This window comes from Callorhinus ursinus, unplaced genomic scaffold, assembly GCF_003265705.2.
Source record: "Callorhinus ursinus isolate GAN/ISIS: 27379988/994484 unplaced genomic scaffold, GSC_fseal_2.0 scaffold3, whole genome shotgun sequence".
In the NCBI taxonomy this organism is placed as follows: Eukaryota; Metazoa; Chordata; class Mammalia; order Carnivora; family Otariidae; genus Callorhinus; species Callorhinus ursinus.
The window spans coordinates 54159893-54185867 of record NW_027397065.1 but is presented as its reverse complement, the minus strand read 5'-3'; the positions used below and the strand labels follow the sequence as shown (position 1 = coordinate 54185867).

General features: G+C 36.5%; 1 protein-coding gene across 1 annotated transcript in view; it reads left to right on the top strand.

The window, feature by feature from the left end:
* Positions 1-25975, top strand: part of NDUFS4 (NADH:ubiquinone oxidoreductase subunit S4) — a 111534-nt gene that overhangs the window by 62378 nt on the left and 23181 nt on the right. Inside the window, exon 3 of the mRNA XM_025867291.2 lies at positions 14374-14546. Within this exon, the coding sequence (XP_025723076.1) occupies positions 14374-14546 (173 nt within the window). The remainder of the gene's footprint in view (positions 1-14373; positions 14547-25975) is intronic.

Here is a 25975-nt window from a genome sequence, read left to right as displayed (position 1 = left end):
ATATAATTATCGTTTCAATGAGAAATTTCTTTAGTCATTTATAACCCATTTTTAATGGGAATTTTAAACTGTATTACTCCAGGGCGCCTGGGTGGCTCAGTTGGTTGAGCGACTGCCTTCGGCTCAGGTCATGACCCTGGAGTCCTGGGATCGAGTCCTGCATCGATCTCCCTGCTCAGTGGGGAGTCTGCTTCTCCCTGTGACCCTCTTCCCTCTCATGCTCTCTATCTGTCTTTCTCTCTCTCTCTCTCAAATAAATAAAATCTTAAAAAAAAATAAACTGTATTACTCCAAAGAAGTTTCTGAAGGTCTTATTCATTTTATTATACATTATATTCAGTCATTAAACTGTATGTAGTTTAAAAACTTTACTGATTTTAATAGTAAAATATACACATTGTAGAAATATTAACCTGGAAATGTAAAGGTACAAAGAAAATGAAAATCATCTTTAATTTCAGTCTTGGTGATATTACTTCATTTTTATATGAATATTTAAACACACCAACATCCAGTGTATTTATATGTAACACAAATCATGCTTTATAGTTTGATATCCTGTTTTTTCATTTTATTTATATTATATTGTGACTATCTTTAAAATTATTCAAAGGCATAATTGTAAATGGATATATAGTCTCCCATTGTATGGCTATACCATAATTACATCTATTGTTATACTTCCCATTATTTAAAATTTTTCACAATTATACACAATGCTAGAATGAACAACTTCATACCTAAGTCTAATCTTTTATAACATCTTTATTTTAGGATTGATTCTTTGAGTGGGATTACTAAATCAAAGGGGTATTAATATTTCAAATATTTTTTGATACCTAAAGATAATTGATACAGAATACTTCTAGAGGTTTTTATTAATTAACTCTATATAATTTTAGGGTTATACCTCTTCATAGCCTGTGCTGTTTTCTTAGCATACATGGTCCAGTTCTGTGGGTGCCTTTCAGACTCTGGCACATGGATATAACAGATTCTACCTAATATGTCTAAGAATTAGAAAACAATAAAAACACATAATATTTAAATGCATTGAAAATACTTAAGAGTTTAGTACATCCTGAGGATCAACATTATGAAGTTAGCTATCATTGTACTATCAGTTTCTGGATATGCAGGTTGATGAGATTTCTGTCATAAAAATATATAAAATGCATAGCAGTTAGTACTACTGCTATTACTATTATAATACATTTTAACAGAGTTGTTATATATGAAGCATTCTCCGTATCTTATATGTCAGTCTATATTCTTTCTCATTCTTGTTCCAGCACCTTTCCAGAACAGTGCAGGGTAATCATCCTTAAAAATGTCTATAGTATTTCTTTTTGTCATTTATTTGGTGAACTACATTATTATTGATTTCTAATTTAATTTAACTTTGTTGTAGTCAAAAACACACTCTGAATTCAGTTTTGAAATTTCTCAAGACTTTTTTTTTATGGCTCAAAGTGTGGCTTACTTTGATGAATGTTCCATGTGTACTTGGAAAGAATGTATGTTCTCTAGTTTTGGGGTTTGGTATTCTATTTCAAATTTCAGTTGAGTTTTAAGTTGGGCTAATAGTGTTCAGATTTTCTTCATCCTTCTTAATAATTTTGTCTCTATCTTCTGTCAGTTACTGAGAGTAGTGTTAACATTTCAGGCTATAATTTGTGTTTCTTATGTTGGTCATTTTTTTGCTTCACTTATTTTGAAGCTCTACTATTAGATGCATAAACATTGAAGAGTGTCATGTGTGCTTGATGAATTGATGTTTTTTATCCCTTATGTAATGTCCCTCTTTTTCTGGTGCTAATCCTTATTCTGGAGTCTGCTTTGATAATATTAATATAATTGCCCCTGTTTTCTTAGTTTTGCATGGTGCATCATATTTTACCCCTTTATTTTTAACCTATTTGTGAACTTATATTTTTTTTTAAGATTTTATTTATTTGACAGACACAACGAGAGAGGGAACACAAGCAGGGAGAGCAGAGTGGGAGAGGGAGAAGCAGGTTTCCCACTGAGCAGGGAGCCCGATGCGGGGCTCAATCCCAGGACCCTGGGATCATGACTTGAGCCAAAGGCAGACACTTAATGACTGAGCCACCCAGGCGCCCCTGTGAGCTTATACTTAAAGTTTGTGTCTTGCACATGTAGGGATGCCAGGGTGGCTCAGTTGGTTAAGCGTCTGCCTTGGGCTCAAGTCATGATCTTGGAGTCCTTGGATTGAACCCTGAGTTGGGTTCCCTGCTCAGTGGGGAGTCTGCGTCTCCCTCTGCTCCTCCCCACCACTTGTGCTCTCTCTCTCTCAAATAAATAAATAAAATCTTTAAAAATAAATACAGATAAAATTTGTCACTTGCATATGTATATATTTGGCTTTGCTTTTATTTTACCTAACTTGATAATCTCTACCTTTTAATTCTCATGTGATTTCTCTTTTCTTTCTTTTTTTTGCAGGGGGCAACTTCACCCATTTCTTTCTCTCCAGTCCCCATCTCTGACAAGCACCAGTGACCATTTTACATCTTCCTTTCCTATTGGGATGCCTTTTACATCTTTTTCTTGCCTAATTGCTCTGGCTAGGACTTTCAATACTATGTTGAACAGAAATGGCAAGAGTGGGCATCCTTGTCTTGTTTCTGATCTTAAAGGATAAGCTTTCAGCTTTCTACCATTGAGTATGATGTTAGCTGTGGGCTTGTTAACATGGCTTTTATTATGTTGAGATACATTCTCTCGATACTCACTTGTTGAGAGTTTTTAAATGCTTTTTGTTTTTTGCATCTATTGAGTTGATCATATAACTTTTATCCTTCATTTTGTTAATGTAGTATATCTCTGTCACTGTGTAATCTCTGCCTTTTAATTCCCATCTGATTCCCCCTCTTCCCTTTTACCTTTATATTTTAGATTGAATACATTTTTAGAAACCTATTTTATCTTCTCTATCAATGTTTTATCTGTACCTCTTTTTTTTTTAGTGGTTCCTTTAGGAATTACAGTAGACATTCTTTTTTTTTCTAAGATTTTATTTATTAGAGAGAGAGTGAGGGAGAACATGAGCTGGGAGAGGGTCAGAGGGAGAAGCAGACTCCCCGCTGAGCAGGGAGCCTGATGTAGGACTCGATCCCGGGACTCCAGGATCATGACCTGAGCTGAAAGCAGTCACTTAACCATCTGAGCCACCCAGGCGCCCCACAGTATGCATTCTTAAGTTTTTACATTCTGCATGAACTAGTAATATGTCACTGTGCATGTAACATAACCTTGAAACACTGCTTTCATCTGTTACACTAGCCCTTTGTGTTAATGTTGATATACATCTTATTTCCAAATAATGTTACAGGACTCATAGTAAATTACTAATATTGCTTTAAACAATCAGTTATCTTTTTTTTTAGTTTATTTATTTATTTTTGAGAGAGAGAGAATGACTGAGAGAGAGAGAATGAGAGGGGTGAGGGTGAGAGGGAGAAGCAGACTCCCTGCTAAGCAGGGAGCCTGATGCGGGACTTGATCCTGGGACTCCAGGATCATGACTGGAGCCGAAGGCAGTTGCTTAACTAGCTGAGCCACCCAGGCGCCCCAACAATCAGTTATCTTTAAAGAAACTAAGAAACAAGTAGAAAAAAAAATTTTTTTTGAAGATTTTATTTATTTATTTGACAGAGAGAGAGACAGTGAGAGAGGGAACACAAGCAGGGGGAGTGGGAGAGGGAGAAGCAGGCTTCCCGCGGAGCAGGGAGCCCGATGTGGGGCTGACCTGAGCCGAAGGCAGACGCTTAAAGACTGAGCCACCCAGGTGCCCCAAGGAGAAAAATCTTTTATATTTACCCACTAATTTTGGTGTTCTTCATTACTCCATATAGATACAGATTTCCATCTGGTATCTCTTTCAGTCTGAAGAACTTCATTTTAACACTTCTTGTAGTGCAGATCTGTTGGGACAAAATCTCTTAGCACTGTGTATCTGGAAATGCCTTTATTTTGCCTCTGCTTTTGGAAGACCTTGCTCAGGCTGCCATAACAAAATAGCATAGACTGAGTGGTATATATAACAGAAATTTATTTTCTCATAGTTCTGGAGGCTAGAAGTCTAACATCCAAATGCCAGCATGGTTGCTTTCTGGTTAGGACAATTTCCAAAGCTTGTAGATGGCTGCCTTCTCACCTTGTCCTCACGTGGCGGGGGCAGGGAGAGAACGAGAGAGAATGCAAGTGAATGTGAGCATGTGGGTGGGCGTGAGCAAACAAGTGCTCAGGTTTCTTATATAGGTACTAATCTCATTATAAAGACCCGACCTCATAACTCATCTAACCCAAGTTACTTCCCAAAGGCCCATCATGTCTCCAAATGCCATCATATTTGGGGTTAAGCCTTTAATACATGAATTTATGGGGCAAGGGGACACTGAATGTTATGGACATTCTGTCCATAACAACCTTTTCATTGGATATAGGTTGAAGGTTTTTATTTTAACACTTTAAAGATGCCATTCCATTTCTTTTTTTTTTTTTAATTGTGGTAAACATACATAACATTTTAGCCATTTTTAAGTGTACAATTCAGTGGCACCAGTATCTATTACCAGAACTTTTCATGATCCCGAAGAGAAACTCTGGACCCATTAAATAATAACTCCCCGTGACCCACTTCCCCATGTCTCTGGTAACCTTTATTATACTATCTGTCCCTATGAGTTGGCCTGTCATTGGTTCCTCTTACAAATAGAAGCATACAGTATTTGTCAAAGGGGAGAAAAGTCTGCAGGGAGTAGGAGAGGGACACTGGGTCTCACACTCTGGAAGGTACCCGAAGTCCCCTTTCTGCTTTCATGTTCTCTCTTCACTATTAATAAACTTTGAAGTAAAACTGATCTTGGTACTCTTGTTGAAACTCAGTTGCCCATATATGCAACAGTTTATTTTGGGGGCTGTCTATCCTCTTTCATTGGCCTGTATCTGTCCTTATACTAGTACCACACTATTTCAAATATTATAGCTTTGTAATGTTTTGAAACAAAACGTTTTCATCCTCCAACTTTTTTTTTCAAGATTGTTTTGAAGCAGAAATTCCATATGAATTTTGTGATGAATTTTTCTGTTTCTGCAGAAAACATCACTGAGATTTTGATAGAATTTGCATTGAACTGTAGACTGATTTGGGTAATGCTATCATCTGAATATTAAGACTTCTAATCCATGAACATGGCTTGTCTTTCCATTTATTTTTGTCTTCTTTAATTTCTTTAAGCAGTGTTTTGTACTTTTCAGTGTACATGTCTTTCACCTTCTTGGTTAAGTTTATTCCCAGGTATTTTATTCTTTTTGATACTATTGTAAATGGAATCGTTTTAATTTTCTTTTCATATTGTTTATTGGTAGCATTTAGAAACACAACTAGGTTTTGTGTATTGTTTTTTTTTATCCTGCCATTTTGCTGAACTAAAAGATTTTGTGGGTGTTTATGGAGTCCTATAAATCTGTGAACAGAGATAATTTTACTTCATTTCTAATTTGGATATCTTTTATCTTGCCCAATTGCTCCTCTTCAGAATTCTGCTTCACAAATGTTTGTTACCTCACCAGCCCTGAACTCTGATTACCTTCTCTGCTTTGAGACTACTGTGTTCTGCTTGGGCTTCACAGTGGTCTGCAGTGCACTTCCAGGCATAACGCTGAGACAGTTAAGGACTACATCATGAATTCTTCTTTCAGGGATTACAGTATGATTCTGCCTACTATCCAGTTGTCCAATATCTGAAAATAGTTGCTTAAAATAACTTTCCCGGTTTTATATGGCAAGAGCAAGTCTGGTAACAATTACTCCATCATGGGTGGCATGAAAGTCCATGTACTTACTACCTTGTGACAATTCTTTTACAATAATGGCTTTGTAAATGAGTCTTTTCCTTTTTTTAACCTACGTTTAATTTGTTCAGTTACTGATTCTCTCAATTCTTTGTATAAAACATACTTACACCTCAACACACTACATACCATGGCTTAATTTAGGTTTCATTTTAATATACTACCAGACTTCAGCTCTCAGTAATTGAGTCATATGCTTATCAAGACTCAGTTGTGTTTGTTCCCACAAGTTTCTATGCCAGTCTTACTTGAAATTGTAATTACATAATTTAATTGAATATTATGATCTGATTGCTATATAGGGAACAAAGAAGTTCTGTTGAATACTTTGAAAAGACAATAATGATGAATTTCTAATAAACAATTTGTCAAATTAGGTGGAGGTGAAACAATTATAAGTGATTGTCATGTAAAAGGAAATCACAAAATTCTAAATAGATTTTGGACCCAGAGTGTTTCACAAATGTCTTTATATTCTAACTTCACATTTAAGAAACCAGAACTATAAATTGTAGGTGACATATTTTCTTGGTAGCTTGTGGAAGAAATGACACTTGGAATTTAATCACTGGACCTATACTCAAAAGTACTGGCCCTATTATCAGTTTATTAAAAGAATGTATATGTATGCTTTTTGAGTTACAGTACAATCTTTAAGGGTGAATGTATATGTAAGGCACACACATGTACATGTGCATGTATGTATTTACTTACTTAGGGGTCCCCTATTGTCACTAATATTGTCAGTTGACTGTCATTTCCTAAGTCAAAAAGGAGACTTCTGTTGGGTACTTTTATTCTTACACTAAATAAGTTTCTTAGGTAAAGAGGATTACTAAATCCTTATTATGTTGGGGAAGAAGAATTTATTCTGCCCTTCAAGGTCCTTCTAGATGAACTAAGAATCAAGTTGACATGAGACAGATTAACAGGAGAAAATCAAATAGGGTGTATATGGCAATTCACATAGACATGGAATTCCATAGACAGTTGAGCAATATGATGCTTATATGAGCAAAGGAGAGGGGTAGGAGTCGGAGGATACAAAGGGGAGAAAGACTATTAGCGGGAAAGTAAGAAGAGATGTTTAAAAAAACCCCCAAAAGTTGCCTCATTATATAGATAAGTTTCTTAGGTAAAGAGGAATCTGTTAATAGCTCTCTTTCTGGTACAGGCAGGCAGTTAAGGGGGAGGTAAAGAGCTTGTCCTAAATCTGCTGAGTTTTGATTGCTTTTAATTCAAAATAATGTTTATGCCAAATTGGCCCATCTTGAGGGGGCCTGCCGTTGGTCACTACAATTACAAAAAGATTGTATATTTGTATGATGTTCCAGAGTTATATTTGGGGCAGTTAATTAGATTTTAGGTGAGTGTTACCTTCTCATTCTGGTTTCTTGTAGCTGCTCTTATAAGGTAACATAACATCGTTTGGGTTAATTTTGAGGAAATTTTGCTAATTTTTTTGGTATGTTTTTATGAGTCAGACACCAAACACATCCTTCCTTTATAGTTTTCACGCACTAAATAAATTCAAGCCAATTAAATATACCTGTGTTTCTGTGCCTTGAGAGAATAAGTGGAAGTTGGCCTACCTTGTTGGTGGCAATATAAAATTTGACCACAGGTTTGGAAAGCAATTTGGTAACATTTCAGGGACCATGAAAATTCATATAACCTTCGACTTTATCAATTCCACCCTAAGTGACAATTAAAGAAATTAGTTTACTGGGATTTTCATTGCAGTATACTTGAAAGGCAATAATAATGAAACAGTTTGATTTTTCAGTAATGAGGAATTGTTGCTGATCGATTTATCATAGCCACTAACTCAGGAAATAAATGGTTGAGTCCCGATGCACTGCCTCAGCCAACTGCTCTGTCCCAGGGATTCCTGAGGGGGCTGGACAAATCAGAAGAAGCATTGCTTCTGGCTGGGTTTGCCAGCACTATTACTGAACAAACTCATTGCAAGAGAAGCCAATAACTCAAGAGACAAGGGTTTGGAAAGAGAAACGGAGAAATTTAATTCAGGTGCCAGCAGCCTTTGGAAGTGTCAGGCCCAAGCCTTAACCACCTACCTCTCTGCTGGCAAAATGGATACCTAGAGTTTTATAGGGAGAGTTTGGGGGTGGGGGTTCCCTACAAGAAAGTAAGCAGAGAGTGTATGATCATGGGTAGCAGTCAGTATGTGTTTAGCCCATGATCCTATATGGGCTTGTGAGGGGATGTGTGGGGTGTGGTCTTCTAGGTATTCCTTTTGCTATCTGGGCTTTTCTGGTCTGGTGGTTGGAATGTACCGGTCATTACAAAATGTCTTTGTCAATGCCTCAAAAAAGTGCAATAAGAAATAAGCACAGTGGGTTTTAGTTAGAAAATGAGTTAAGTGGTCTTGTCTTTTTCTGGTTAACTATTGATGCCTATAATTTAGCAAGAGGGCTGACTGACAAAATTGGCTAAGATATTGTGACATATCAACAGATTTTTAATGAGGCCATTAAAACAGATATGAACACTGGGTAACTACGTGTTTAAAAAGGTAGTGATGTGATACTTAAAAATACTCAGTGCTAAGTATTATAACTCTGTAAAATGGATATGTATATAGATAATTATTGATAGGTAAAACAAGAAAACAGTTGCTAGGGTTTTAAGTATACGGATATATTTTTATAAATTTCTCTTTAATATTGTTACAGTGTACCAGTATCTTTAAAATCGTAAGTATCCTGAAGGAATCATCTTCTCTGTCTCTCTCTTTGGTCAGGTATTTCTGGTATTTTTCACCTTTAAAGCCTGATTTCATCCTTCCAAACAGTGCTACAACACATGCTCTGTGATACAGTTTTTCAACTAGGAAACTGACATACAGAGAGTTTAAACAGCTTGTCAGTACTGCACAGGTAGCAAATGGTCGCTGGGGTTCCTCCAGATTTATCTGAATTATACTTCCTTGCTGTTAATCAGTATTGTATTTCACAGTATGATTATTTAGTTCTTTCTCCCACACATCACCTCCACCATGGGTGCACAAATTGTAAACTTACTTATTCAGGAATAAAGTTTTGTCTTTATATGCTCTGCAGCCCCGGCATAATTAACTTGACATAGTAGGATCTTTGATTTGGAGTTGAAACAAATAAAGGTAAATTATATCTTATTCTTTCAATTTCATGAATGTCATAGGCTTACCAGTGTGTTTTAATACTTAACCAATTTAAGATATATTTTACTCAGTGTTTTTGATGTGTACAACAAATGAGACATTCAGCTCTTTTTAAAAAGCTACGTTTTTCTCTCCAGACTTGAAGCAACTTACTGACTCTAATTACAAAACCCTTTGTTGTATTTTGATTACTAACTCAGTTTTCAAGGAAGATAGATTTTCTGCATCTTAACACCAGCTTCCTGTTATTTATTCACCCTGTCCTTTTTAAAAGTTCAGTATTAATTTTCATGAAAATAGAGATGATATTTGTACTGTTTTGAGCATTGTGTCCGGTACCTAATGCTGAAAAATATGTTGAGTAAATGGGATACATTCTTTTATTGTCTAAGATAAGCACTCTACATATATTAGTCATCATTTTACCTCGCTTAGTTGATTTTATAGATGGTGAATTAAGAAAAGTTTATTAATTTGCCCACAGTTGTGGGTTGGGATTCTTCTAACCCAGTTTGACTCAGCCCTTTGCTTTTAACCATTGCTCCTGCTCAGAAGGATCTAGGAGTAATGAAGATAGTTTGAGATTGAGAAACTGTCTCTAATTCTTAGTTTTTTTACTTGTTTTATGATTTGCAGTCATCTGCATGTTACTGTTTCTATCTTAACATTTTACTTTTGGTTTCATGCTAGCCTTGCCCAGTATGAAAAATGTAATGTTACGTTCCAACACTTGTTTCATCACCTGGTTGGATTCCCACATCAGTGTATTTTTGCAATTTTTATTTGTATCTGAATTTTTATGGCCACTGACTTTTTAGAAGTGCTTAAAGTTCTTCTGTGATAAGTAAATACATTTGGTTATGCTGTCAACTCTAAAATTTTCAAACTGTAAAATTTATTTTGTAAAATGTCCATTATTTATGAGACCATTTAAGGAGTTTCTTGTGCTAAGTGTCTGTAGGGTGCTTGAAAGGAAGTTTTTACTACAGATCTAAAATTGTTTTCTTTTTAAAATCTTTCATGGTTGAAGTAGAGTATAAACGCAATCTTCAAATTTAGATCAATTTTAGCCCTGGATTAAATTTTAAATACATAATTGGTAACTAAAAGCTTTCAGTAGAACAAGTTTCTATAACAGTATTTGTACTTAATGTTCCAGTATGTGCTCTATTAAAACTTTTCAACATTGATCCATACGTGCAGTTTAGTGAATTTATTACCAAAAAGCCTGGTTAAAATTTTGGCTCTTCTGGATGTACTGGGAGATCTATCAAAAATTCCCCAAAGTGGTGAAAACCTTTTTCATTTATTTCTCTTTATGACAAGTGTAAACTATTAAGGTTAAGTGGGTGGGGCAACTGGAAGTAATTACTAAGGCCAGTGGCATTTTTGTGGTTTAATAAAGGCAGAAGCTAATTATTCAGTTTTTATTTAAGTGAAATGGTGCCAAAAAGGAGGTTCCTGCAGAGCAGCTGCACTCCTTCAGTGTTACCCTAATTTACCAAAGACACAACTGTCACAAACAAAACTTTTAAACTTGATATATAGCCACAAAAGTAAGGAGGCTTTTGTTTGGAGTGCATGCAGAAGAACTCCTTTATACAAATCAACCGGCAGATGACGGACAATGATGAAAATTTGATTCTTTGAAGTCATAATAGTCATTGAAATGTGTGAAATTCTGGTATTGAAAAGAGAGCGACCAGCAAGACTCTAAATCCTGGGTGGTTGCAAGAAGCTTGCTGGGAGGTTTTTCTGCATTTTGACACCAACTTCCCATTGCTTGTTCCCTGCTTCCTTTGTTAAAAAAAAAAAAAAAAAAAAAAGTCGAATTCACACAACATAAATGGGGACAGTTGATAACCGAATCATACAGTTTTTATATGGAAAACTAATATTTTATAATGGAAATTGGTATTTGAAAGAACAAAGTTCATTTACATGTGCTGGCATATACTCCCTTAATGATCTTTTAAATTCCTCTTCCATTTAACTAAACTTGTGAAAGAGAAAGTCAGCTGTAAGCTCTTCCAGAATTTAAAATTGTGGAAGAGATGGTGCTGAAAGAATGGAACTTTGGAATTACGATATGCATCTTTTCAGTAGCAAATAATTGAATGCCCTTCAGTCTACAAATCATTAGTTATTGTTTCTTAAAAACGCATTATTGTACCTAAGATTGTGTTTGTGAAACTTTAAGATAGTGACATTCTTTAATATTTGGAATATAGGTTTAATGCTTGACTCATCTGTTTAAAAATTAAAAGTTTTAAAATTCAGTAAATTAGTGTATATTATCCAAAGGGTAACTTGATTTATTATTATTCATAGGTAATTATTAGCTAGTGAGTCTTAAGTTTCTTTAGGTAAAAACTTAAGGCTTCTTACTCATACAATGTGATTTAGCTTTTTTTGTAGTCATAGAAAATTATGAATTGTTACTTATAAATATTTTATCAATAAAATGAGAAATCTATAAAAGGCAATATTGACATCTTCAAAGCATTTGTATCTTTTATAAGTGGGTTTTTTAAAAAAAACCACAGGTGATCCATATCGCAATACCAAAGTTGAAATCTAGAGATAATGTCTTTGGTTCAGTACAGTTTAGTTTGCTGATGTTTTATTTATTTATTTTGTGGGAGAGCAAAGAATTCAAAACACAAGTAAGGATTTCAACATAGTGCCTCATAGTTCTTTTCAAGTATTACATTTTTTTTTCAAGTATTACATTGTTTTAATGGAATCTTGGAGTGGGAGCTTTTAGCCCATTGAAATGTCGCTTAAAGGACAGGTTCTTCTGTCACTAGCTGAAGCTGTGTGGATGAAATGATAACAATAGTGTCGTAATGCATTTTAAAAGTGTGAGAAATCAGTTTGTCTAGACTAAGAGTGTGCCTACAGGGACTAGGAATTTTAGAGCTTCTGTGCCCTTTAGGTGTCAAGTATGTGAGAGATGCCAAGCCTTTTTATCCTCAGTCTTTGGCAGCGGCTCAACTCAGGCTGCAGTACCTTACATGTCTTCTGCAGGCAAAAACAGGGATTCTGTGTCAGGACAACTTAAGCTTCAAAATTCAGGAACTTATTTGTGCCAGTGCCAGCTTTAAATTGGGGAGTGATATCAATAAAAAAAAAATGCCATATTTTGAGAAGCCCTGGAAGCACTGATAGTTGTTGAAAATAAAAAGAGCTTAGCAACATTTTGTAGCCACTTAAGAGAGATTTTCCATCCTAAAAAAAAACCATTGTCCTTTTCTATGTTAATAGATAGTACAAATCAAGAAATGCGATTTCCTTTTTGAAAAGTTTTTAAAAATTATTTTGGCATATATACATCACAGTATAGGAGGTTATAAAGGAAAAGTAAATGTTTCCTATAATTTCATCTTCCTGAGCTAATTAGTGTTGAGTTTAATAGATTTCCTTTCCTGTAAGTCTTAAATAGTAGCTAACTGATAGCTTTAGTTTTTATGAACTTACTGTGGAGAGTTTGCTATGGAATTTGGACATGCTGCCTCACCATGTAATTTTGTAACACACTTACATTGTTTGTTTATATCCCACTTCAACTCTCGCCGAGAAAATATGAATTTAATATAAAGATATATAATATTAAATAATGTAATATGACAGATTGTTTTGGACTTCCCAGGAGTCTCTTTAAGCTCTTGAGTAGAGAAATATGCTTCAGAAAGTCATAAAATATCATCATACTTGAAATTTCTTTGAAATTCAACTTGACAATTAAAACTTACTGGTTAAAACATATTATTCATGGGCGCCTGGGTGGCTCAGTTGTTAAGAGTCTGCCTTCGGCTCAGGTCCTGCCAGGATCGGGTCCTGGGATCGGGCCCCACATCGGGCTCCATGCTCGGCGGGAAGCCTGCTTCTCTCTCACCCTCTCCGCCTGCTTGTGTTCCCTCTCTCGCTGTGTCTCTCTCTGTCAAATAAATAAATACAGTCTAAAAAAAATAAAACTTATATTCATATGTTTAAAAATTATGAACCAGTTGCACTTATTTTGCTTTTATCTTGTATGCAAAGAAACTTTTTAAAAGGTACATACTAGAAGTACATATTTGTATAAATATTTATATGGCTTATTTTGGTAGTTTCTCCAGACAAGCTGTGACAAAATAACCACACCTAATTAATTATTGGTACAGGTAGAAAGGTATTGTGTTAAGCAGAAGATTGAATGCCAGCTAAAATAACTTTAAACAATTTTTTAAAATCCGTGAGTAGGAAGACTAGTGCAGTCAGAAATACACTTAGTATTTTCCCAGTACATACTGCAGCACCAAGTATTAACACTAATTATTTGGTCCATAGCACTGTTTAGGGTAGGACTATAAATAAACATTAAGTCTTCTTTAGCGGATATGTTACAATGAAATTGAAATTCACAAAATTTTCTGGTCTTCACAAATTTGGTATCATATTCATGTTAACTCTGTTTTTCACCATTTATTTAAAATTTACTTTAGTAAGTGAACCATGATGCTATAATAATCTTACTTTGATCAAATAAAGTATTTCTACCATTACTGAATAGAGATTTAAACTCTGAATTACTTTACTATTTTGTGTCCTGATTGCTACTATATTGGATAAATAGGTCTAATCTGGGGCATCAAAATTACATGCATTATCAGTTGAGCATTTGTTACTGGATAAAATTATTTAAAAAAAAGAGTCAAAGTTACCATTGTTTTCATTTCATATTTCTGCAAAAATTGTGTAACTTTTTGGCTTACTTTTTCAGAACAGATTTGATGTATCATTTTCTTTTCAGTAGATTTCACCAAAGGGGGATAAAATGCTAATTAAAGTTTTAATTGATTTTGTTTACCAAAAGGCTTAGGCCTTCCTCTAAAGGAGATGTCTTGTAAGCAGTTTGACACAGAAATAACTGGTAATAGATTCTTTTTTACTTAAAAGTTACTAATTTTTTATATCTCCTTACTTGTAATACCCATTCACATTTTTCTCTGCTTACTAGTTACACCAGCTCATGAAGTAAGAGTCTACTGATGACAGGCTCTTCTATCAGCAAACTCTTCAGAAATTACCAAAGCTTTGTTGGACAGAAGGGACCTAATTTTTTTTTTTCATGAACCCTTTCCCACTGTATCCTAACACTCCTCCCAGTATACCTTTTCCAGATATCAAAATAGTAATTTATAGGGTGAAACAGTAGAGTAGTGAAGTCAGAAAGCTAAAAACCCCAGTTTATAAATCTGAATAGAGTTGCACGGATATAAAAAGCAGCAAAAATACATCAGAGTGCATATGGGCTGTTAGAAATGTGTTTGCTTGTTTTTCTGTAGGATATCACTACTTTAACTGGTGTTCCAGAAGAGCATATCAAAACTAGAAAAGTCAGGATCTTTGTTCCTGCTCGCAATAACATGCAGTCTGGAGTAAATAACACAAAGAAATGGAAGATGGAGTTTGATACCAGGGAGCGATGGGAAAATCCTTTGATGGGTTGGGCATCAACGTGAGTACTTTGGTTTAATTTGAATATTGTTTTCTGCTCTTTGTAGATTTTCCTTATAAATATATTGAAGTATAAATTTTTTCATGTATAGTATGCTTTGGTAGTACTTTGTGAGGGCATTTGTGTAGGTATCATGTTCAATGACAGACAAATATATTACATTTACATGTATATATATTTAGTATTCATGTAAGTGTGACCCAGCACAATAAATCCTAGAAACAGTCTTTTCAGAGTACTATTTATTGGATGAAATGGTTGACAGTTTGAGCACTGTTAGCATGGTCCCAAATGATGTATATTAGTTTAAGATATGATGTGTGAATAGTGTTAATAATTTAATAACACTTTTATTTTTTTGTCGTAAGGACAAGAATTTAGAAATTAGCTATTTTGAGGGAAACTTGTAAGTTCCTGAGATCTTGTGATTAACAAATTTACAGTGCATTGGAATAAAGTGGTTTTAAATCCTGTGGCACCAATGAAGTAAGTCAGTGACCTAAATCTCTGTGGCAGAATAAAACTCAAATAGCAGGACTACCTCTAGCTGAATAAAAGCTGCTGCGGGGCGCCTGGGTGGCTCAGTCGTTAAGCATCTGCCTTCGGCTCAGGTCATGATCCCAGGGTCCTAGGATCGAGCCCCGCATCTGGCTCCCTGCTCAGCGGGAAGCCTGCTTCTCCCTCCCACTCCCGCTGCTCTTGTTCCCTCTCTTGCTGTCTCTCTCTCTCTCTCTCTCAAATAAATAAATAAAATCTTTAAAAAAAAAAAAACTGCTGCTACTAGAGAAAATAACCAGATAAGCTAGAAAATTATCAGTCTTGTTGAGACTCCTGGAACACTTTGTGTCCAGTCTGCAGTTGAAAGTGGTTATCCATTTTAATTATGTCTAATTTTGGAAAAGTATGATATTTAACATCTTTTCTTATCAAAGTAACCTGGGAGAGTTTTTGTTAAAAACGTCTGCCATGCTGCAATTTAAATAGAATTATAGGGGCACCTGGGTGGCTTAGTTGGTTCAGCCCCCACCTTTGGCTCTGGTCATGGTCCCAGAGTCCTGGGACTGAGCCCCATGTTAGGCACCCTGCTCAGCAGGGAGTCTGCTTCTCCCTCTGTCTCCACTCATGCTTGCTTGTACGTGCTGTCTCTCTCAAATAAATATAAATCTTTAAAAAAATAAATAGAATTATATTTTATTTGGCAAAATATAGGCACAGTTTTTTAGGTGTCCATACTCAGTGTTTGAAATGTCATGATTACTTTTTTTTAAAATTTTATTTATTAGAGAGAGAGTGAGCATGAGCAGGGGGGAGGGAGAGGGAGAGGCAGACTCCCCTCTGAGCAGGGAGCCCAACGTGGGGAAGGTCTTGATTCCGGGACCTGGGATCATGACTTGAGCTGAAGGCAGATGCTTAACTGACTGAGCCACCCAGGGCCTGTGAAATGTCATAATTACTCTTTCAGTCACATGACATTTTAATGTTTTCTTCTATATGCAAGACTCATCCATTGTACTATTTATTGATGGCATTTGGGTGGTTTTGTTAATAAATTTAATGATCAAATTGGCTTTATTCAGCAATTTATGAATCAGGCAGGATCCCATCTAGCTAATAGAAAGGAGCTCTAAAGAACTATACAAAATGGAAGACTTGGGCTTGTTTGTTTAATTTTATTTTTAGGTAGTCTCTACACCTGGCATGGCATTTGAACTCAACAACCCTACGATCAAAAGTCAGTCACATTTCTACTGACTGGAGCCAGCCAGGCACCCCCAGAATGGAAGACTTTTATTGGCAGAAGGGGTAGAGAAAGGAAAGCACAGATCACATCATCTTTCTTGGGGACAGAAGGGGTCTATTGCGTGGATTACCTCACTATTGTTGACTAGGAAATTCTAGGATTGACTAGTTTTAAGTTTACATTTCTGGGAGAGGTTGAAACTACACTTAGGTTAGGTATGAAGTCTTGCTTTGTTGATGAGAGGCTTAGCATAAGTGACTCCATTTTAGGCCAATTTTAATTTTTTTTTTTTTAACAATTCTTCCCCCGCCCCATTTGGATTAGACTCTTAGCTTAACTGAGAGATATGATTAAAATTTAAGGCATTAGCATTACTCCCAGCTAGCACTTTGAAGTTCTCACAGCTTTTGTTGATCCTTTGTGTGGTATTCATAGGTCTTGATCTCTTTGACAGACCCCAGCTTCAGGTTCATAATTTTTAAGTTGGTCATTCTTTTTGATGTTTCAGTCTTAGGGAGATCATTTGCTTCAGTGGGTAGAGGCTACGAATATGCATTTAAAGCCTTAGAGAATAAGGCATGCTAGGGAAGACTAGTATGATTATAATAAGCTAGATAATTCCCATTGTTTGGATTGGATTTTAAAACCATGGTCTCCAAGACTCAAACCAATCAAAATCAATTAAGTCAAAGAACAGCTCCATGGAAGGAGTCACCTTTTTACACCAAGTGGCTTTCTTAGTGATCTTACGTAACTGAGTTTCAACTTCCTCAGAAGTGGTAATCCATAGCAGGTGGTGGTGACCAGGGAAGTAGAGTCCTGCCAAAGGAAGTGAATCCTGAGCCTCCCAAAAATTCCCATTTTAATCTGTGGCTCCAGACTGGAAAGGTGACAGACGTGGAAGCCAGTAATATTTTAATGGTCTGTAGACCACACAGGCAGTTTTATTCTGGTTACCCTTGCCTGTGTCCCTTTCTTTATGTAGAGCCTGGATGCAAAGTTCCCCAAGTTTTGAGGTTTTTAACAAAAGACAGGGAAGTGGACCAAGGGGTCTCTAGTATATAGATTAGTTTTTGATGACAAAAAGAGAGGGCTTTGGCTAAAGTATAAAGTCTTGATTTGATGTCTTGAGAGGAAATAGCATACATTAATGTCACTTCTCTTCTTCAGTTTGATTTGAAGGTTTCCAATGTTTTCACAGGATTAGATGTTAAGCAAAGCCTTTTTAAGCTGTGAAATATATGCCTGAGGTTCTAATCCTTGCAGTTTGCCATCTAGGTGGTGAGGAGGAATTGGTATAGCCCCTTCCAAGGAGATTCAAGGGCAGTCTTTGTTCTTAGTGATTCCAAGGGTGGGAGGAAATTGAAAATATTACTTTGGAGAGTTGTAGCCAGATATTTGAGGAAACTAGAAAAATTCAGGATCTAGTCCAGTTTACAGGCATATAACGAAACCTCAAAAATAGTTAATAGAACGAGAATCTAACATTTAAAAGGTGCAAACATTATCTTACTCTCTACAATGAACTCCACTTTTTTTTTTTTAAACCAAAGATAATCACAGTAAAACTAACTTGTTTGCAGTAAACTGCCTGATTGTTTATGTAAGTGCAGTGATAATAGTGACTGATCATATAAGCTCTTTTTGAAGACTGCTTTGCTGGAATTTTTCATAAGGAATCTTTGAACTCTCAAAAGCTCCTAAGGGACTGGCCATCAGATCTTGCAAAACCATTCCAGTCAAAGCCTCGGTGATATGGCCAGTATTTCCAGTTGTGTCTTGTTATAAGGAGAACAGATTTTTATTTAAGTTATGTAAATAATTAACTATATTACTATGAAAAGAATACTGTTGGGTGCCTGGGTGGCTCAGTTGGTTAAGCAGCCAACTCACGATCTCAGCTCAGGTATTGATGTCAGGGTTGTTCAAGTCCTGCTTTGGGCAGCACATTGGGCATGGAGCCTACTGAAAAAAAAAAAAAGAATACTCAAGAATTTCATATTTACAAAGGCATACTTCACCAAATTGTTGTAAGTCATAAATAGTTTAAGGTAAAAAGTTTTGCCAAATCTGGAAAAACAAAACATTAAAGAACCAGCAATATTTCAAACAAGAAATGATAAAAATTAAAATTTCCTCATTCAGTCCCATGTTATTAAATCTTTATTTATTTTAAGTAGGCTCTTTGCCCAACATGGGGCTCAAACTCAACAATCCTAAGAGTCGCATGTGCCCCAACCACCATGTCATGTATTCTTGAATCCAGTTTTTTCTAATAGTTCTGGAAATTCCTACCCAGTTCAGTTTTATGATTTTAGTTATCAGAAACCTTTACTAGTCATGGCACCTGGCTGGCTCAGTCAGTAGAGCATACAGCTCATGATCTTGGGGTTCTAAGTTTGAGCCCCATGTTGGGTATAGAGATTACTTAAAAAAATAAAAATCTTAAAAAAAAGAAACCTGTACTTGTCAAAATCCTTCCCATGAATCTCCTTGAAAATGTAGCACTTTTGCAGTAACACTTAAGTATCAGAGTAAAACATCTCTCTGAATGACAAAAGAGTTAAAAATGTCTGGTTAAAGATCTGACATGAGTCCCTTATAATGGAATTGACAAGGAATTTGGTTGTTTTTGTGTTACACAACATTTTAAGATAATAAGTGGAATTATGAATGATAACATACGAGGACATCAGATTTCTAAGAATTTCATATAATTTTTAGAACACTTATAATACATACCTATATAAATACAACATAAAGAAGGCTTAATATTATTTTATTTGACAATGCTTTCCTGTCATTTAACATACCAAATAAGCCTAATTAGTTTAACATCTCTCTTTTTATAAGGAGAGAATATAAATCTTTTCCAATTTTCCAGGGACCCTCTAGAAAATCCTAAATTTAATTCAAGGTCAAAAATACTTATTTGGAGTTTGATTTGTGGGAAGTTGATCAAAAATATCATAGGTTAAAAAACACTGGGTCAAGTAGGATCATAGGTTACTGTGAAACCATCGTTATCCAGTTAACCGTAGTGACAACTAAAGACTTGGAAGGCAAATACAAAAAGTTAAATCATTGTAAAAAATAACCTTAGCTGTTTTAATAGGGAAGATTCAGTGTTCTTAAGTAATCAGAGACCTGATAAAAACAATATGAGACATAGGAAATTATTTTGAGAAGATAAAATCTTTGTTTTCTAGGCAGGTTACTGTAAAAGGTAAAGGAAAAAGAATTTTTTAGTCTTATCAAAAGCAGACCAATAGTATAGAAAACTTTGGCCTTTTAACAGAGAGAAAACCACGTTCTAATTTAGCACTACTTTCCTTTCTTTCTCTTTCTTTCTTTCTTTCTTTCTTTCTTTCTTTCTTTCTTTCTTTCTTTCTTTCTTTCTTTCTTTTCTCTCTCTTTTCTCTCTCTCTTTCCTTCCTTCCTTCTCGTTCTTTCTTAATTTCTTTCTTTTTTCCTTCCTTCCTTCTCTTTTTCTTTCTTTCTCTTTCTTCCTTTCTTCTTTCTTTCCTTCCTTCCTTCCTTCCTCCCTCCCTCCCTCCTTCCCTTTTTCTTTCGTGCGTGTGAGTAGGGGAGGGGCAGAGGCAGAGAATCTTAAGCAGGCTTCACCCTCAGCGTGGAACCTGACACAGGGCTAGATCTCACGATTCTGAGATCATGACCTGAGCCAGAATCAAGAGTCAGATGCTTAATAATGAACTGAGCCACCCACGTGCCCCTATACTAGCTTACTATAAAACACGTTCACCTAAATTCATTCTGATCTTAGCCAGTCTTGACCATGCCTAATATTCCTGTCCAAAGATTCCTTTTCCACAAACTTTAGTGGCTTTAATTACATATATTAGAATTTTTAACTCTAGAAACCTTAAAATAAAGTAGGCTCCGTGCCCAACGTGTCATGATCAAAATGTTGCATGCTCTACCGAGTGAGCCAGACAAGTGCCCCTAAAAATCTTAATTTTTAATGAAAATAAAGAAGTAAACAGTTATAAATTGTGTTTTACTCTAGCACTCTGTGGATTGGCAGACTCATAAATGCTTTTTACTATTTCTGGAAATGCATGTTTTCTCATAGTAAATTAAAATTTTTCAGGCACAAAACATGTTTACTAATAGATCCAAATACTTTTAGTTCCTCTGTAAAAGGAAGCCAAAAGCAGATAAACCTATATTCAGTAATTAATGTTTTGGTTTTTATCTTATTTGTAAATGATCTATATATTTAATGATCCTCCATCACTTAATTTAGCACAACTTTAAAAATTCAGGTTAACAAAAAGATTTGGGGAAACTATTTTCAAAATTCATCTAAAAACTTTTATTCTGCTTACATCTGTTTAATTCATTTGTTCTCGGGATACCTGGGTGACTCAGTAAGTTAAGGGTCCAACTGTTGGTTTTGGCTCCATTCATGATCCTAGGATCATGAGATTGAGACCCAAGTAGGGCTTCACAATCAGTGAGGGGTGTGCTTGGGATTTTTGTCTCTCCCTCTGCCCCTCCCCCCCTTGTGCATGTGCATGCTCTGAAATAAATCTTTAATTCACTCATTCTCAATAATTATGTTTAGATAACTTATGAAAATTCATCATATTAGGTTATTTTTCTTGCTGACAAGTTCTGTAACAGAGATAATGTGAACATATTTGACTGCTAAACCCAAGTAGAATAAAAGTTGGTTGTCTGCATTATATTCACTATTGATAACTCTAAAGACCTATTTTAATTAAACCAACAAACTTAGATTAGCTTTGACGTTGAATATTTTCCCAGATCACATGAATATGAAAACATTTGGGTTTCTATTTATATCTGAGAATTTTAGGAATACCTTGATTCAAAAAAGCGCTTAATTTTCTTTAAACCAATTAAATAGAGCTCTTTTACAAATTAATTTTACCAATACCATCTAGAGATAAAAAATAATCTATCTGCAACACATATTTAGACACACACGTAGACATACAGACAGATGTAACGGAGAACTTCTAACTTCTATTTTAAAGTTACTGCCATGAATCAGGCACAGTAATACACAAACCACTAGTTATAAAAGAAGTTGGATCTAAGTTGTTTTTCTAGTAGATGGAATAAGTTAAGGTTACCTGCTCAGTTGGCTAAAGCTTTTTACTAATATTTCTGGAGGAAACTGATGTTGACAGATTTGCATAGGACCTTTGAGGATACTTTTTTTCCTGTGAAGCTGATGATTACAAATGAAGAATCAACCTTGGGCCAACGTTTTGATTGTGTACCCCTAGGAGGGTGTGATGTGGGGGACCAAGATATTTTAGGTGCCTGGCCTTGGAGCTATTGTAGCTGTAAGGTCAGTAGCTTGGCGGACCTTTGTTTGTGGTGGTGTTCCCAAGTCCTTTCAAAGTGCTCAGCTATGACCACAAATTCAGTCAGTGGTCTCCCATCCTGTTTTCTGCTTGTTTATCAATCCACTAATCTCAGGAAATAATCCATTTACAAATAGGGCAGCTAGACCAAATTGTGTGACCTCGTTTATTATATGGAGTCCCGGAATGCTATAGGAAGAGAACTTCCAAGTGGGCTTAAAGTCTGTGGCAGATTCATCTTTGAATAATTTACCAATCAGTGTGAACAGGGAAGATTCTAGGAATGGCTTTAAAGATCAGTTGGCTGTTCTGTAGACCTTTTCTAGTCCACAAAGGGATGAGGTTGAAGGTTAAGGATCTTGGATATGGTCCTTGGAGTTACACAGTCCTGCTTCCTGCATCCATTTTTGGGCTTCACCAAGTCTCACCAGCATGTGCACAGACTGACAAGATCTGGCAGCCTGGGGGCACAGGCCCTCATAATGACTCTAATAAATTCTTCAGAAAACTTTGGGGATCCTCCTTGGGTTTAGGAAATTCTTTAACTATGGTTTTTAGCTTGGTGTTTGACCAAGGAGTGAGTTATCCTACAGCTTCGGGTGATTTTATCATAAAAGGTAACCTTTTAATAGTCTCTTCAGAGTGGAAAGGCAGTTCAGATATAGGATTAGTAGAATGTTGAATACTCAGGTGAAGGAAGATTAGGGTGGAGCAATAGGAATCATGTCAGTTTTATTGTCTTTTTTTAAATACCTCTTGTGTCTTTAATTTTTCATTAGCCTTTTCCTTCATTTTTTAATGAAGCAATTTGATGCGTTTTGCAAGCTTCTGAATACCAATTAAAACACGTATCCCATTCTGTTTGTTCAGTTCAGGAACCCTTGTTTTCAAGTGCATTTCTTAAATGAATGATCTCATCTAATTGGAATGTTTCCCATAATGGACATTGTAATTCTAGGTTATCTCTAATAAAATTTTGACATTTTTGTAGATATTTATAGCTTCTGAGACTATAGTTCTTAGACAAAATATGCAGGTGTGCCAGAAGGTGGCATGCTTAACTTTTTAGACTTTAAGGATCTCTTTTTTTTTCCCCCCCAAGCTAAGCCTTTGGGTCTCTCAGAGCCAAACTAATACCTAAAAGGGATGTGCTGCCGCATTGGGGATTTTGCAGTGTACCTCATTGCATAGAAATTTTCTTGAGGTTGGCAGTGATATAGTGTCAATCTAACCCATTCTGCAACCAACTTATACTAACATGGGAATCTTTGAGTTAGGTGGTGAATGCTCTGGCAGCTTTTGAGTGCTCAACATATCCCCACCAATTTTTGCAGCTTTTTGGCTTCCAGGATCCCCATTAGCATTAACCTTTACACAACACAAGACAAACAAACATGTATACCTTAATATATTGGCAATAACCTAGAGATGTTACTGTGTCCTGGCCATGAGATAGTCCTGTGTGTACCACCAGTAGTTTCCATCATGGTACCTTGGAGTGGGGAAAGGATTGAACTAGCAAACACCAACAGACGGGGACTGGATGCTCCACATCAGTGGGAAACTGCAACGGCCACTAACAGTTCCCACATGTCAGAATCAAGGACTGGGGGTTTCCACCAGTTAAACCAGAATTCCAGAATTGTGGTGTGAACTACCAGCAGCTCCCTACGTGGGACTGACTGGTCTGCCGATTAGACTGGGATTGCTGCAAAGAGTGGGTTCAGAATCAAGAGGAACTTATCCGTGGCTCTTGGAAATGGTGAAAAAGACCAAGAACTCAGAAGGGTTTGTGGGTACCACACCTGTTGCTCACTGTCTCTGAATGCCATCAGAAAGTTGCTTCAGATCCCATTGCTGCCACTAAATTGGTTAAAAACAAAATTCAGCTGAGAAATTTAAAGATCAAATTGGTTTCGTTCAGTGATTCATGAATCCGGCTGCAGTCCATCTAGCAAACAAAAAGAAGCTTCTACATGCTGTGCAAAATGAAAGGCAAAAGGGGGCAAGGACAAAGAAAGAGCAGATTATCTCACCTCTGTGACTGGTGTTCCAGATTGACTAGTTTAAGGTTACATTCCTGAGAGAAATTGAAATTGCAGTTAGGTTAAAGTGAAGTCTTGTGAACTCTTGATTTGCTGATGTGTGGCTAAGTACAAGTGACTCTATTTTGGGCCTGTTGTCCTTTTGTAACAGTTTTCAGTTGGGGTTATTATGCATAATACCGAAGTGAAGCTTTTTCTTTTCTTTTCTTTTTTTTTTTTAAGATTTTATTTGACAGACACAGCGAGAGAGGGAACACAAGCAGGGGGAGTGGGAGAGGGAGAAGCAGGCTTCCTGCTGAGCAGGGAGCCCGATGTGGGGCTCGATACCAGGACCCAGGGACCATGACCTGAGCCGAAGGCAGATGCTCAACGACTGAGCCACCCAGGCACCCTAAAATGAAGACTCTTGTACATATCTTCTGGTGAACCTATGACTTCATATTAATATGCTAATTAACCCCTGATCAAGCCAATTTCTATTAAGAAGTTTCATTCTGAAAAAAAAGAGAAGGAACAAAGTATCACTCCATTAATTCTCTATCCTTACGCCTATCCACTTAATGACACTGGTAATGTGAGGAGTTTTGTTCTAGAAGACAGTTAAATTGGGCGCCTGGGTGGCTCAGTTGGTTAAGCAACTGCCTTTGGCTCAGGTCATGATCCTGGAGTCCCGGGATCGAGTCCCACATGGGGCTCCCTGCTCGGCAGGGAGTCTGCTTCTCCCTCTGACCCTCTTCCCTCTCGTGCTCTCTATCTCTCATTCTCTCTCTCTCAAATAAATAAATAAAATCTTTTAAAAAAAATAGAAGACAGTTAAATTATGAATAGATTACCTTGAATTTGTGGAGGATTTATTTTATGCTTTGTTGGGGTGGGTCTGTTTCAGTTTTACCTGGTTTTAGTCCTAGAACATAGTGTTAAAAGATAACAAGGCATGGGGGCGCCTGGGTGACTCATTTGAGTGTCTCACTCGTGATATCAGCTCAGGTCTTGATCTCAGCGTCATGAGTTCAAGTCCCAGGTTGGGCTCCATGCTGGGCGTGGAGCCTACTTAAAATAGAAAAAAAATAATAAAAAGGCATGGTCTTTCGAAGTTTCAGTGGAAAGCACAAGGTTCTTACCAAGTCCTTCTAATTCTGTGGGACTCCAAACTCAGTCTCCCCGGTAGCAAGGAAACAGCTGCTGAAATCTCTGCTTAGTTCTTTCAGCCTTCTCAGCTATTGTTTTAGAGCCTTTGCACATTTGTGTGCAGTTCAGAAGTTCCCTCCTCTGCAGATTCCTCCTTTTCACTGTTTCCTCCCCTAATTTCCCAGCTGCTCTGGCAATCCTAGACTCCCATCTCCAGATTCCTTGTGCTGATGAGACTGTGGCTTTCTGCTTGAGTTCTTGATGGTCCTAATGTCTGGACCAGAACTTACCTTTAGGGGAAAAACTATCAACTGGATCTAATCCATTGTGGTTCCCTTCTTTGAAAAGTTGATTCCTCTCCATTTTCATTCCTGCTTTTGGTCACTCTGTTCCCTTCAGACAGTTGTTTTTTATTATCTATAGTTGTTAGGCAGATAAATCTGATTTTTTTTTTTTAAAGATTTCATTTATTTATTTGACAGAGAGAGACACAGCGAGAGAGGGAACACAAGCAGGGAGAGTGGGAGAGGGAGAAGCAGGCTTCCCGCGGAGCAGGGAGCCCGATGCGGGGCTCAATCCCAGGACCCTGAGATCATGACCTGAGCCGAAGGCAGCCGCTTAACGACTGAGCCACCCACGTGCCCCGATAAATCTGATTTTAATGGTAGGTAAATCTGCCATTACCCAAATTGGAACCTCAGTAATTGGGAATTGCGCAAATAAAGTTTAAAAATATAAGTATGAATTATATTTAGTAAAGTTTGAAAAGAGATTATTTATAGTTGGAGGAGGTTAAGATGTAAAAGACTTCATGGCAAAGATTGGTATTCATTGTAAACCATGAGAGATGGTTGGGGTGGGCTTCTATATGCTGATATAGTGGCCTCTCTCTATATTCCTAGTGGAAGGAACAGATTGAGCTGGTGGGAACGTATAGGCTACATTTACAGGAACATTTAGCAATCTCTTTGACTAGTTGGTTACCTCCAAGGGGGAAAATTAAAAAGAAGACTGGAAAGTGGGTTCTGATCATATTGTAGAAGTGCTTGAATGCTAAAGTGTAGATTTTGAAATTCATTTGGTAGACAATGGAAACTATTTTAAGTTTTAAAGTTGGACAGTGAGTTTGAGAGTTGAACTTTAGGAAAATTAATC